The 12,993-nt window shown below is 38.8% G+C and overlaps 5 protein-coding genes and 1 pseudogene across 7 annotated transcripts; 4 read left to right on the top strand and 2 right to left on the bottom strand.

Annotated features, from left to right (window-relative positions):
- Positions 1-112: 112 nt before the first annotated feature.
- Positions 113-2,146, bottom strand: LOC104751756 (uncharacterized). The gene is made up of 3 exons (XM_010473776.3): positions 1,240-2,146; positions 923-1,148; positions 113-831 (listed from the first exon to the last, which is right to left on the bottom strand). Exons 1-3 carry the CDS (start codon positions 1,444-1,446, stop codon positions 212-214), a joined length of 1,053 nt encoding a protein of 350 aa, XP_010472078.2. The 5' UTR covers positions 1,447-2,146; the 3' UTR covers positions 113-211.
- Positions 2,147-2,251: 105 nt separating this feature from the next.
- Positions 2,252-2,930, top strand: LOC104751755 (transmembrane protein, putative (DUF1279)). Its single transcript, XM_010473775.3, has one exon. The coding sequence runs from the start codon at positions 2,321-2,323 to the stop codon at positions 2,714-2,716; it is 396 nt and encodes a 131-aa protein (XP_010472077.1). The 5' UTR covers positions 2,252-2,320; the 3' UTR covers positions 2,717-2,930.
- Positions 2,931-3,131: 201 nt separating this feature from the next.
- On the top strand, positions 3,132-4,520 carry LOC104751754 (uncharacterized). Its single transcript, XM_010473773.3, has 5 exons — positions 3,132-3,376; positions 3,456-3,552; positions 3,733-3,811; positions 3,897-3,978; positions 4,170-4,520. Exons 1-5 carry the CDS (start codon positions 3,206-3,208, stop codon positions 4,299-4,301), a joined length of 561 nt encoding a protein of 186 aa, XP_010472075.2. The 5' UTR covers positions 3,132-3,205; the 3' UTR covers positions 4,302-4,520.
- A 679-nt stretch (positions 4,521-5,199) lies between these two features.
- Positions 5,200-6,844, bottom strand: LOC104751753 (protein CHAPERONE-LIKE PROTEIN OF POR1, chloroplastic). Its single transcript, XM_010473772.2, has 3 exons — positions 6,193-6,844; positions 5,620-5,974; positions 5,200-5,527 (listed from the first exon to the last, which is right to left on the bottom strand). The coding sequence occupies exons 1-3, from the start codon at positions 6,529-6,531 to the stop codon at positions 5,352-5,354; spliced, it is 870 nt and encodes a 289-aa protein (XP_010472074.1). The 5' UTR covers positions 6,532-6,844; the 3' UTR covers positions 5,200-5,351.
- A 1,509-nt stretch (positions 6,845-8,353) lies between these two features.
- LOC147925916 (uncharacterized) lies at positions 8,354-9,402 on the top strand (annotated as a pseudogene).
- Positions 9,403-10,421: 1,019 nt separating this feature from the next.
- Positions 10,422-12,990, top strand: LOC104751752 (V-type proton ATPase subunit B 2-like). Of its 3 annotated transcripts, none has more exons than XM_087492343.1 (9): positions 10,422-10,643; positions 10,889-11,017; positions 11,106-11,243; positions 11,317-11,466; positions 11,578-11,660; positions 11,736-11,783; positions 11,859-11,996; positions 12,106-12,381; positions 12,582-12,990. In XM_087492343.1, the coding sequence occupies exons 1-4, from the start codon at positions 10,476-10,478 to the stop codon at positions 11,449-11,451; spliced, it is 570 nt and encodes a 189-aa protein (XP_087348469.1). In that variant the 5' UTR covers positions 10,422-10,475; the 3' UTR covers positions 11,452-11,466; positions 11,578-11,660; positions 11,736-11,783; positions 11,859-11,996; positions 12,106-12,381; positions 12,582-12,990. The 3 variants fall into 3 exon arrangements, with proteins under 3 accessions (XP_087348469.1, XP_087348471.1, XP_087348472.1); XM_087492345.1 differs by having other exon boundaries at positions 10,423-10,643; positions 11,317-11,415; XM_087492346.1 differs by lacking the exon at positions 10,422-10,643 and having other exon boundaries at positions 10,895-11,017.
- Positions 12,991-12,993: the final 3 nt, after the last annotated feature.

Below are 12,993 nucleotides of genomic sequence, written 5' to 3'. Positions count from 1 at the left end.
TTTAAAAATTGCAGACACTTTTTTGGTAAGATTTATTTAGTTGAGATACATGCCTAGCTATATCAAACTACCTATGGTTATAAGTAAAGTAATTGGAGGAAGAAATAAGCAATGAAGAAAACAAGGGTTATCCAAGTAGAATCTAGTTATCAAGTGCACAAAATAAAGACTGCAAGAAAAGGCAGAGACAATAGAATTTAACGAATACTTATTAGTTACGATTGAGATACATGAGAGGGAGGGAGGCGAGATAGTCGAAGTTGTCATCCTCCCATTGCTGGATCCCTGCCTCCACCAACTCCACCGTTACACGTGAGAGCTCTTCTGCAGCAATCTCAGCCTCCACTGCCATTCTCTGCACTTGCTCCCTGAGCTCGGCAAATCCCTCAACGTCATCTCCTCTTATCACCCGTCGGTTTGTTTGGTCGATAAGGTAGGTCTCGTAGGCCTTGGCTTCTTTGGTAGTTTCCTCCATGGCAAGGTAGGTCTCACGGAGTTGGTCGGCCATAGATTTGATACCTTTGTTAAGATCTTGTCGTGAAGCTTTGACATTCTCGTCGACTTTAGACCTCATCTCATCTCGGAGCTTTTGCCATACCTCGTCAACATTGAGGCGCATGTTTTCTCTCAGAGTTCCAATTTGTGCGCAGATCATACCATCCAATTTCGACATGGTCTTCTTCCCATCTTTGCTCAACTCATCAAGAAACTCCCCCCACTCTTTTCTTTGAGTTTCAAGACTTGAATGGATCATATTCTCCATATATGTCACCATCTTCTTCCCATCTTCGACTAACTCATTCATCTTCTCCACTTGCTTGCTCACATCACCTTCATTTCAAAATTAAACAGAGACGGCGTATCTTAGTATAAAGAAACATATAATTATAGAGACAATAACTAGATCGGTTTAAATAATTACCGGGAGTCTTATCATAATTCTTAGATTGAGGTGAAGTAGATGGTACGGTTTGATGAGATCTAAGGAGATACTCGACGATGTAAATGGAGTGGATCACGAAGGAGAGGACAATGGTGAGACGCCAAAGGAAGGTGAGGTCAAAGCCTCCAGCCAATAGTTTATAATACTGAAAGGCTAAGTAAAACGTAGAGCGGTCCAATATATACAGCCAGATTCCTCCAATACCCTAATCAAACAGATCAACACGTCAAGTTAGGCTTTTGTGTTTCCCCATACAGTTAAGAACTGTGAAGAGACTTTGTTATATATATACTTACAGATGATCCTACTGAATAGAGATTGCGGCAAAGGAAGAAGAAGGGTATTCCATAAAGAGTAGTGAAGAGAATGATTGGGATGGTAAGATCTAAGAGGTATGTTGGGAAGATGATAAGTAGAAAGAGAAACAAACGCTCTATCCAAAACAATACATATGGTTCTAGTCTCATCTCTATTTCTTCTCGTTTAACATTATTTATCTTCATCAGATCGTCTTCAAAAATACTTTCTTCTTGCTATGTTTGTGTTGTGGGTATAAAATCTATTAACAAGAATTCAAGCTGGAACTAAATTTCCTAAGAATCCCACCTATTTACTTTAAAATCCTATAAACTTGGGATTTTATTAGGATTTAGGTTTTTTTTGGTTATTTGGATAATTATTATATACAAAAGAAAATAAAATATCCAAAACAAACCAATTATAATTTTTGCGGGTATCAAGATGAAGAAAAGAATATTCGAAGTAAATTGGTTGGTCAGAAGATGCCTTGAAGAAGGGGTTTCCCCTGAAACTTGTCGACCATGGAGATCAGAAATGTGAAGCTTTTAAGTAGAAGAGCTCGCCTCTTTCTCATATCAATATATCCCTTTATATTCTCCTCCAGGACAGGCTTGAGCCAATCTGCTTTGATTTTCGGGGACTCTTTAACAGTAATGGCTACCATTTCCACCAGGGCTGAGATGCTTAATTTAGAGTTCAAAAAACCACCGAGGTCGAGGTAGTAGCAGTAGGAGGGTGTGAGTGTGGCAAGTGATTTCAGTTTGGAAGCGGACGCAATGTCACCGTGATGCTGGAGGATGTGCTGCAGAGTGGTCGAGACACCATCTCTCTAATCTTTGTAGTCTTCCACATACAGAAACGTCAGACTCAGATAGAATGGAGACTGACTTGGTCAATTTCGGCAACCTTTCTCTCTCTCTCTCTCTCTAATATGAAGGCCTTAAAAAAAACAAATGGGCCAAAATAGGCCCAAGATGGGTTTTTAATCAAAGAAGAAGAGATAAACCCTAAGTTTCTCTTCTCTGTCAATGTGGGTCTGGTGTCGGCTTCGTTTCTGGAAAAAAATCTCCGATTACGATGGCGACGCGGCTAAAGGAGATTGTGAAGAAGTACGGAAAAGTGGCGCTAGGAGTCCATTTCTCGGTGTCCGGCGTCTCGATTAGTGGGTTTTACATCGCGATCAAGAACAACGTCGATGTCGAGTCGCTCTTGGACAAGTACCAAATCCCTTGGTTCTCCTCCAACAAGGAAAACCCTAACCACCCTAGCCTCGATTTGAAGCCGGAAGAGCAAGGCTTGGTCACGCCCGACAACAAGACCAAACAGCTTGCCAAATCTGCTGGTGGAGCCTTAGCGCTGGCGGTTTTGTGCAATAAGGCGCTGTTTCCGATCAGAGTCCCGATCACCATGGCGTTGACTCCTCCAATCGCTAGATTCCTCAGGCAGAGGAAGATCCTCAAATCCGGCCAATGACTCTCTCTCTCTCTCTCTCTCTATTACATTTTGGGTCTATCTGTCTTTTCACCATCTGTATCGGTTCCATTTTTTTTTTGTTTGTTGAAAAATTTCGAATGTAATGATGCTTCTGCTGATAGGAAGAGAATGAGAAAATTGTGGTAGAGGTTATAGTATTGTTTGATCATCTTTTTACTCTTTTGCTTATTATTAATAAGGTTTGAATCCAGAATTGCCGATATTGAAGTGGGCTTCTTCTTCTTCACACTAGATGCCAAACAATAATATAGAAATGATGATGCTAAGAAGATTGCCAAAACTTTTTTTTTGTCGAATGAAAGCAACTTCTCATGGAAAGATTGATGAACTTCTTGACGACATGACGATGATAACAAAAAAACTATATATACTTGTCTGATAAATTGGGAAAATTAGCGGGTGTCCTTATAAAGAAATAAGGAATTCAGGGATCAGTTGGAAAAATTTCCATCAGAAAGCCCAATAGTTATGGATAATAAAGCCCGGCCCATAAAACATGACTCTTCTTTGACTGTTTTCGGAATCTCAAGTGATCGATCGATCGTCGGAACTTTTTTCTTTCTTTCTCAGTTTCGAGATTCGGAGGAGATCTGCAAAGGAGAGAAGATGATTGTTTGCGTCGCCGTCGTCGGCCACCAGGTGACTTTTACATTCTGATTCTCTGATTTTTTTCATGTGGATCTTCCTGTGTCTTGACTTGTGGATCCAAAAACAACAGAACAATCCGCTTTACATACAGAGCTTCACGGATGCTGACGATGCCCTCAAGCTCCACCACATCGTTCATTGCTCCCTCGATGTCATCGAAGAGCGAGGTCCTTTTCTCCAAATCCTATCTCTTTCTTGATTTTTTTTCCCAAATTCTGGAGGCTTTCCGAGTTTTTCCCCCTTTTGTTTTTTTTCTTTTTGCTCTGTGTTTGTTCCTCTTACAGATCACACAACTTGGGTATATATATAAAGAGTGTAATGTGGTTTTTTTTCTGTTGTATCTTCAGTGAATAATCCGAAAAAGTCTGGTACGACTCTGAACGAGGCTTTTCTTGGCCTGCTCTATCCTACTGTGAACTACAAAGTGTATGCACGGGACATTCCCACTCTCTCTGATGAATTTTTTCTTGTTTAGAATAACTCCTTTTAACGGGTTCTTCTTCTCCTGCAGCTATGGTTACTTGACTAATACCAAAGTTAAGTTTATTTTGGTCACTACTGATTTGGATGTTAGAGACACCGATGTGAGAAGTGTAAGTATCCCTCATCTGCTCATAATTTTGCATTTAAACCAAGGTCTTTCCACTTACTAGTTCCTTAGCTAAGCCAAAAGCTCCGATAGTAACAGTTTGTTCTTCTACTTCTTTTGTTCGTTAGTTCTTCTTAGCAACCAAACTATGAACAAGTGTTTCATTCTGTGTTTTTTTTTTTTTTTTTTGCTCAGTTCTTCAGGAAGTTTCATGCTGCCTACGTGGATGCAGTCTCGAACCCCTTCCATGTCCCTGGCAAAAAGATAACCTCAAGAACCTTTGCACAAACTGTAAGCAACATCGTTGGATCGTACGGTTTGAACTGACCCTCTCATTAGTTGCTTTTTGTACCTCAAACTTGTGTTTTATGGAACTGTCAGGAAATATCATTTCTTTATCATCATATGTTGTTAATATCTACACTGAAATTGCTGTAAGATGCCTTGTTGGTTCACATGTTAGTATGTTTACCTTGCTGAGCTGATGTACTTGCCGAATAATTATGTAGTTTCCAACGCCAATCAGCTCACCACGTTTTCTTATCACACATATGGTGCAAAAATTCAACAACTTGATGATGCTCAAGTGTCCGGATACATTCAGTGCTGCTGTTTTTATTTATTTGTTGGAAAACAACCTTAATTTTCGCATCTCTCTATTTAAAACGCACAAGGCAGATGACAATTGTGTAGCCCAATCGCTTTACTCGGTTCGACTTCTCCGCAGTTGGTTTTTGTGGGTTTGGTCTTGTCTGGATGTCTAGGGAGAGAGAAGACGCAAGGAAATATACAATTACTACCATTTGTAGAGTGTGAGAGAGAGAGGGAGAGTAAGAGGACATAAAAAGAGAATGTATTATATACACAACTTGGATGGTAAATGGAATTCAGGGAATTGCAAAGCGGCTGGTGAAAACTGTGCTACAAGAAGCAGCAAAGAAGCAAGAGATGAGATGCTCTGATCTGAAGTAGATTGACCAAGGGGTCTGCTGCCACTTCCAAGAGCTGAGTCAGAGGGCCTTGCATCATGCCAACAGAAACTACCCTTGGCTCCTGAGTCAATTATCCCGAGTCCATATTCATTCTAAAATCTGTAACTAGTCTATATGCTAGTTTTGTTTGTTAACTGTGTTAGTAGGCGTCAACTGGAAAAATAATGATGACAAGCGTAATTATTCTTGTTTTTTTGTCGACGCCCTTTTGATTTGGTTTACGCAACAGAAACTTCAAAAATCCAAGGAATCGAATATGAGCATGAAGAGTGATGTCTAGGAGTTGTTTACTTTTGAGTGTTCTGTACAAAATGAATATAAACAGAGTACATATACCAGCGTGACAAGGTTGAGCCAATTTTGCAGAAGCCCAATGTACAAAGTTCTACCTTAAGCATAGAGACACCAAGAACTGAGAGAAGACAATGAATTCACTCACCACTGCAGCTGGGGAATGGAGACCAAGGAAAGGGACCACATCAACGTGGAGCCAGGTCTCTACGGCTGATCCCACCACTGCACCAGCCACTAATCCTCCTGCTGTTAACGCAGCTGCTTTTCCTGTAACAACACAGATAACAACAACATGAGAGGTGCTCTCTCGCTTATGGTGAGGAGGCTCAGAAGAAGATGCAATGGAAGTTTATCAGTACCTAGCTTGACCTTCTTCTTGGTCATGAAGTATAGGGAAGCTCCAAAGCTACTGGCCAGTATGAGTCCGGGAACATCGGCACCGGCATAAGGCATCCCAGAAGACTCCAAGGAACTACCGTTAACGTAAGTCAAAACCATCATGGCTCCATAGACTCCAGCTTGTATACCCAGATCGCTAGTGGATGGCGTATCAACAGAGACAGGGGGATTCTTGATCCACTGAGACACGGTACCTGTTCCCAGAGGGTTACTACTAGATTTAACATCAGCGTAGCGTATGTTGTTGCTAACAACTTTTCCTGCTCGGCGTTGGTTAAGGCTCTGCATCAGCAGCATGTCATATGCAGCCTCAGCCTGAGAAACAAGGATTAGATAGTGAGGCTCAAGAACAAGAAACACGAAACTATACATTTCCATGATTCATGAGCCCAAAGCTAGAGCCTTGGAAGCTAAAAACTCAACTCTCGAGTAGCAGTAGTAATGGAAAAAAAAAAACCTAAACAAAATTAGCAAAATTGGTTGAAACTAAAAGCTGAAATTGAGAAAATTCTTCGAATTGAAAACAGTGTCACCTGCGAGATGGCGCTGGGGTCATCCTTACGAGAAGCAAGGATCGATTTCTTGGCGCGAAGTATTTCGTCGAAGGAAGCTCCTTCAGAGACACCGAGAACCTTAAGCGCCGTCTCTACAGACATATCGAACGGCGGCGGAGAATCGTCGGCGCGAGAACTAGCTCTTGGCGCAGCGCATCGCCGCCGTGGAGGTAGGAGAATCGCGGTGGAGCGCCACAGCTGAGTCTTACCGGAAGGAAATTGGAGTTTGGTAGGGAGATATAGCGGATGGAGAGGGACATCGGAGGAGACTGAGTTAAGGCGGTTGGGTCGGGCGGCGGAGAGAGCTGCGGTAGCCATTTCTTTCTTCTTCTCTTCTCTCTATCGAAGAAAGAAAAAAACAAAAAAAACAAAAAAACAACTTGAGAGGTAAACACTACTACTATCCGATTTGAGGGATTTAATTATGATCTTTCTGTTTACACCGTTAGATTGAGTCTAAGTTTGTACGGCTCGTACGATAGCCGTCAGATTGGAACGGCGGACGGTAGATACCTTTTTAGTTACTAACGATTATCTATCTTTGCGTCAAATTTTACACAATTAGAAGCGTGGAAGCAAAAGAATTCATCATTTTTTTTTTTTTCGGTACTTACCTAAATTATTTCATTCTTGGTATGTATAACAAATTTTTTATTTTATTTTTGGCATGTATTTTTATTTGTGGTCCATGTCTTTCTGTTTCTATTATTGCTTGTGAGAGAAAAATAAATAATGTTAATTCATACTATATGAGTAATATAGAAAAATTAAAATACTTGGGTTTACCTCCTTTTTTTTTCAACTAATAAAAGAAAAAAAAATGAAAATATTAAGGTTACTCTTTCTGTTTCAAAATATAAGATCTTTTAGCTAAAAACACGCATAATAAGAAATATTTATTTTTAAAAGTTTAATCAATCATAAATAAGACATCATAAAATAAATTATAAAAAATAGAAAATTAATCTAAAAGTTGTCTAGAAGTGAAAAACATCTTATATTATGAAACAAAAATAGACCACTAAAATATCATATATTATGAAAGAGAGAGAGTATTTAATAAAAGAAAGAAACATTTTTTAACGTTATTTATATATTTGAGTTTTGATTTACAAGGTTATATGTCGTTTGAATTTATAAATATGATTTATATTTTACATTTAAATGATATGATATGTCAGTTTGAGTTTAGAAATGAATACTTTTTTTTTGTCAAACATAAACATAAAAGAAGATTAGAGTTTAGATTTTACAATTAAATAAAATTATATGTCGGTCTAGATTTATAAAAGATGATTAGAGGTTGGATTTGACAATTAAATGAAATTTTAGGTCAGTTTGGGTTGACAAATGAGAATTAGGATTTAGATTTACAATTAAAAAAAATTATATATCGGTTTGGGTTGACAAATGAGAATTAGTATCGGTTTGGGTTGACAAATGAGAATCAGTGTTTAGATTTTACAATTAAACGGAATTATATATTGGCTTAGGTTTATAGATAAGAATTAAAGTTTAAATTTTATAATTAAACAAGATTATGTGTCGATTTGGATTTACTGAAGTTAATATTTTCTATTTTTTGTTAATGATTTTAAAAATATCTATTCATATTATTTTATTTAATATGATATGACATAATTTGATTGGTTTAAATAAGAGAGGTGAATGAAAAGGTGAACCCAAGTATAGTCTCTATATAAAAAATAAATCTGCATACAATTAAGAAAAATGAATGCTAACATATTTTAGGGTAAAAAACAATAATACAAAATTTGGTGTATGATGTCTATGTTTGTGGCCATGGCATTACCCACACATCTCTTTACATACACCCACAAGTGCAAAAACCATAGCGAAACAAAAGAAGCTACTAGCTAGGTTGTGAGGCAGTAAAGATGGTGTGGGCTGAAGCCAATAATAATACAAGGTCCCTTGCGCCGCGAAGAGACTGTGATTGCAGCTGATTTCGTAAAGTTTGTTAAACTAAAACAGTACAACGCCAAGGAGCTAATGGGAACCACCGAACCACAAATGAAAATATAGTAAAAAAAGCCATCAAAAACAACATATCAAATTGCATCAAGATTTGAAAATTTCATTAAAACATTATTTGAGGTATATATTGCTTTACCGGCAGATGCAATATGACTATGCTGACGGTAATTTCATTTAAATGAGGTAATTTTTTCCAACCAAAAATGGTGATGTGTTAAATAACTAATGAAATATAGATGAGATATATCATCGATATCTCATCCGGTCAGGCTCGTTGTGGTCTGAGAAAGGCAACTCATATACGGGTTCTTGGATTTGGAGGAAGCTCCTTAAATATTGATCTCTAGCTAAACAGTTCTTTCGGGTTGACGTGAGAAATGGTAAATCCACCTCTTTTTGGTTTGATGATTGGAGCACATTGGGTTGCATCTATGACAAGCTTGGAGATAGGGGACCTATAGCTCTAGGTATCCCGCTTTCTAGCTCTGTGGCTGATGTTTTGGAAATGCCGAGGAGACGGGATCATAGACAGCCGACGCTTAATCTCGTCGAAGAGGAAATACGGAAGTGTCAATCATCACGAACAGGGGAGGCCGACATAGCACTTTGGAAAGGTAAGAATGATTGCTATCAGAGTAAGTTCTTAACGAAGGACACATGGTCACATATACGTGAAGCTAAACCAGTTTTGGACTCTCACAAAGCCATCTGGTTTCCCTATGCGACCCCAAAGTTTGCTTTCATCACCTGGTTAGTGGTGAAAAACAAGATCTCTACTGGGGAGAGAATGCAGGTCTGGAACCAAAATATCGACCCAAAATGTGTCTTCTGCAGTCATCCGCTAGAAACAAGAGAGCATTTGTTTTTCCATTGCCCCTTCTCTCAACGGGTCTGGGAAAAGCTTGTTAAAGGCCTTCTACTGAACAGGTGTACAACAAGTTGGTTGGAGGTGCTGACTTTAGTTAGTGGCAACGTTTTGGACAAGTCCACAAGGTTCCTTTTGGGTTATACGTTTCAGAACACGATCCATTCTTTGTGGAGGGAGAGGAACGACCGTCGACATGGAGAGCCACCTGCTACGGTAGACAAACTTACCAAACTGATTGATAAGAATGTTCGCAACCGACTTAGTACGATCGGTGGTGGCCACAGTATTCAAGCTTGGTTTGCAACAATGTCCTATTAAGTATTCTGTATTACTCTTTAAGAAAAGCTCTGTTATAGCCATGTAAAATGTTTATTTGTTTTGAATATAATTTAACATTTAATCAAAAAAAAAATAGATGAGATATATTTTCAGTTTTTTTAATCTTGCTAAAATTTAACGACGTTTACTGATTTTGTAACGCTTATTAACATGTGTTAAGTGGCGGATTCAAATCCACCAACAATTCAAAGATGAAGTATATATATTTAGGCCACATATAACAACAGGTGTAGTGTATTAGATAATTATTAAATGAAATTAGACAATACTATATTTTTGTATTATTAAATGAAATTAGATATATATTTACAGCAATTTGATATGTTGTTTAATTACCTCATTTAAATGAAATATTTATTGCCTAATTGATGACATATTTTTGTATAGATAATTATTTTTCGAGTATTTTCCCAAACTATTGCTGTAAATATGTATGAAAAAATTGTCACCCATTTACAGTTTGGATTTTGTTGTTGTCCAAATAAAATAAATTTTATTGGATCGGAAGTGAAGTGACCTCTGGTGTTACGTTTTTTGTTGGATGCCGCCAGGGACCTAAATACCAAGAAATTGTTAACATTCGTCTTGGGGATGGAACTACTCGACGTGGTCAAGTTCTTGAAGTTGATGGGGAGAAAGCTGTCGTTCAGGTTTTTTACAATTTTTTATTTTTCCCCCTGAATGAATCAAAAATGCAACTTTTAGTTCATGAAGTTGATGGGGGGAGAAAGTTTATATATGTCTTCTTCGCCTTTGATTGTCCAGGTCTTTGAGGGAACATCTGGAATTGACAATAAGTACACCACTGTGCAATTTACAGGGGAGGTATGTTATGTTACTCTCTTGTTCCTACATATATAATGTTTCGAGTGTCACTTTTGTTGCCCATCTCTTTTTTCCATAGGTTTTAAAAACACCCGTCTCTTTGGATATGCTTGGACGCATATTTAATGGGTCAGGGAAGCCCATTGACAATGGTCCACCTATCTTGCCTGAGGCTTACTTGGATATTTCTTGAAGTTCTATCAATCCTAGCGAGAGATCCTATCCTGAAGAGATGATTCAGACAGGGATATCAACCATTGATGTCATGAACTCCATTGCTAGAGGACAGAAAATTCCCCTCTTTTCTGCCGCAGGTCTCCCTCACAATGAAATTGCTGCTCAGATCTGTCGTCAGGCTGGTTTGGTTAAGCGTTTAGAGAAGTCAGATAACCTCCTTGAGGTATTTGCTTTACCCGCAGATGCAAATATGACTATGCTGCCTGACGGTTATAACATTGTCCACTCATTTTCTCCAAATTTAGAGGCCTGATCTGAACAAGTTATTATTATTATTATTTTTTCCCAGAGTGAAGCTTGTGCAACGATTTATCTAATCCAAACCAAAACTATACTGTAATTTTTGAAGCTGTAGGTTGTGTAACGCTATTGACGTTAACGTATCAACTTTGTTTGTGAATTTCCAAGGACCAGGAAGATGATAACTTTGCCATTGTGTTTGCGGCCATGGGTGTGAACATGGAGACTGCACAATTTTTTAAACGTGATTTTGAGGAGAATGGCTCGATGGAAAGAGTGACACTTTTCCTTAACTTGGCAAGTATCTCAATCAAGGTTTATATATATGCCTTGAATATATTACATACATCTCTAACGTTTCTTTGACTTCATGTTTTATCTACAGGCAAACGACCCCACTATTGAACGTATCATCACTCCTCGTATTGCTCTCACTACAGCTGAGTATCTGGCATATGAATGTGGGAAGCATGTCCTTGTTATTCTCACAGACATGAGTTCGTATGCTGATGCCCTTCGTGAGGTGACAACCGATATAGATATCCTCTTAGAGTCTTAGTGATACAAGGGCCTAATGTAGTTGATAACTGCACTAGGTTTCTGCTGCTCGTGAAGAAGTACCCGGTAGGCGTGGGTACCCAGGTTACATGTACACTGACTTGGCCACCATATACGAGAGAGCTGGACGAATTGAGGTAGAAAAGGTTCCATTACTCAGATTCCAATTCTAACCATGCCTAACGATGGTAATTTCTTCGTAGTAGTTCTAACCATATATGCCAAACGAATTTAGGGGTTTTTGTACTAGTCTTTTGATGTTCCAGAATTACAAATATTCTTACTTCTTCGTCGATCAGATATCACACATCCCACACCAGATCTAACCGGATACATCACAGAAGGACAAATTTATATTGACAGGCAACTTCACAATAGACAGGTAAAATGTTGCGGACGATAAAATTTTCTTCAAGAGAGTTGTGGGCTAAATACAGCTGATGTTTGTGTTCCACAGATATACCCACCGATCAATGTCCTTCCTTCTCTATCTCGGCTCATGAAGGTAATGGAAAGTCTTGTAAGATCGGATTGGAAACGGATATATCGATTTGGTTGATCAATCTGGTGTGTTGTGCAGAGTGCCATTGGTGAGGGGATGACTCGCAGGGACCACTCTGATGTTTCTAATCAGTTGTATGCAAACTATGCAATTGGAAAGGACGTACAGGCAATGAAAGCCGTGGTTGGAGAAGAAGCACTCTCGTCCGAGGATCTGGTTTCTCTCTCTCTCTCTCTCTCTCTCTCTCTCTCTCTCTCTTTCTGCTCAGCGTTTCTTCGTCACTCGCACTCAAAAAATGAAAATTAATTTGGTGTGCATGCAACAGCTTTATCTGGAGTTCTTGGACAAATTTGAAAGGAATTTTGTGGCACAAGGAGCGTATGATACACGTAACATCTTCCAGTCGCTGGACCTGGCATGGACACTCCTCAGGATCTTCCCCCGTGAGTTGCTTCACCGCATACCGGCAAAAACTCTCGACCAGTTCTACAGCCGAGACACCACCAACTGATCATCCCATGCTCTTCTCCAAATTGCATCTCTTTTTTGTTTTGCTCCTTTGCGCTTTGGTTTGCACCTCTCTGTCCTCTTCCAATAAAAGGTGACTGACCCAATCGCCGGCTATTCTTTTTTGAACATACTTGTATCATTTATTTATCATATTTTCAAAATTAAAAAAAAAAAAAAAAAAAAAAAAAAAAAAAAAAACGTTGGAGATGAATTAAACTACCAGTTTCACTTTCAACTCAATTTTTGATTAAATTTTTCATTGACTCTGTCAACACGATTTTTGTGTAATAGGTTTTCTGCAGAAGGAGACGTTTCCTCGTTTTTGTACTGTTTGGATCTTCCGACACACTTCACTTTTTCGTATAATTTTTTTTTCTTTTTTTTTTAAACTTCCCTTCACTCTGCCAAATGAGGCAAGTCGTTATATAAATTGGCATACCAATTTAACAGAACTAGATAAGAAAGTTTGAAGGCTGGCGCCTCGCGTGACAATCCTGGTTGTACTACAGGCTACAGCTCGGGGATTTATTCAGAATAGTGTGGGGCCATCCTGGTGGGTCCATGATTTTGCGCTCAACTTAGGACATTGTACGGCTCCTTTAGCGGATTTGTGTTGGGGGGGGGGGGGGGGGGGGGCTGTACTTAATCTCCTAATATGAATAATTCTTTTGTTTAAGTTTATATATATTTTTAATTTGACTAA

The sequence above is a fragment of the Camelina sativa genome, chromosome 16 (assembly GCF_030686135.1).
Source record: "Camelina sativa cultivar CO46 ecotype springtype chromosome 16, ASM3068613v1".
NCBI classification, from domain to species: domain Eukaryota; kingdom Viridiplantae; phylum Streptophyta; class Magnoliopsida; order Brassicales; family Brassicaceae; genus Camelina; species Camelina sativa.
This window is presented reverse-complemented; position numbering and strand designations above follow the sequence as displayed.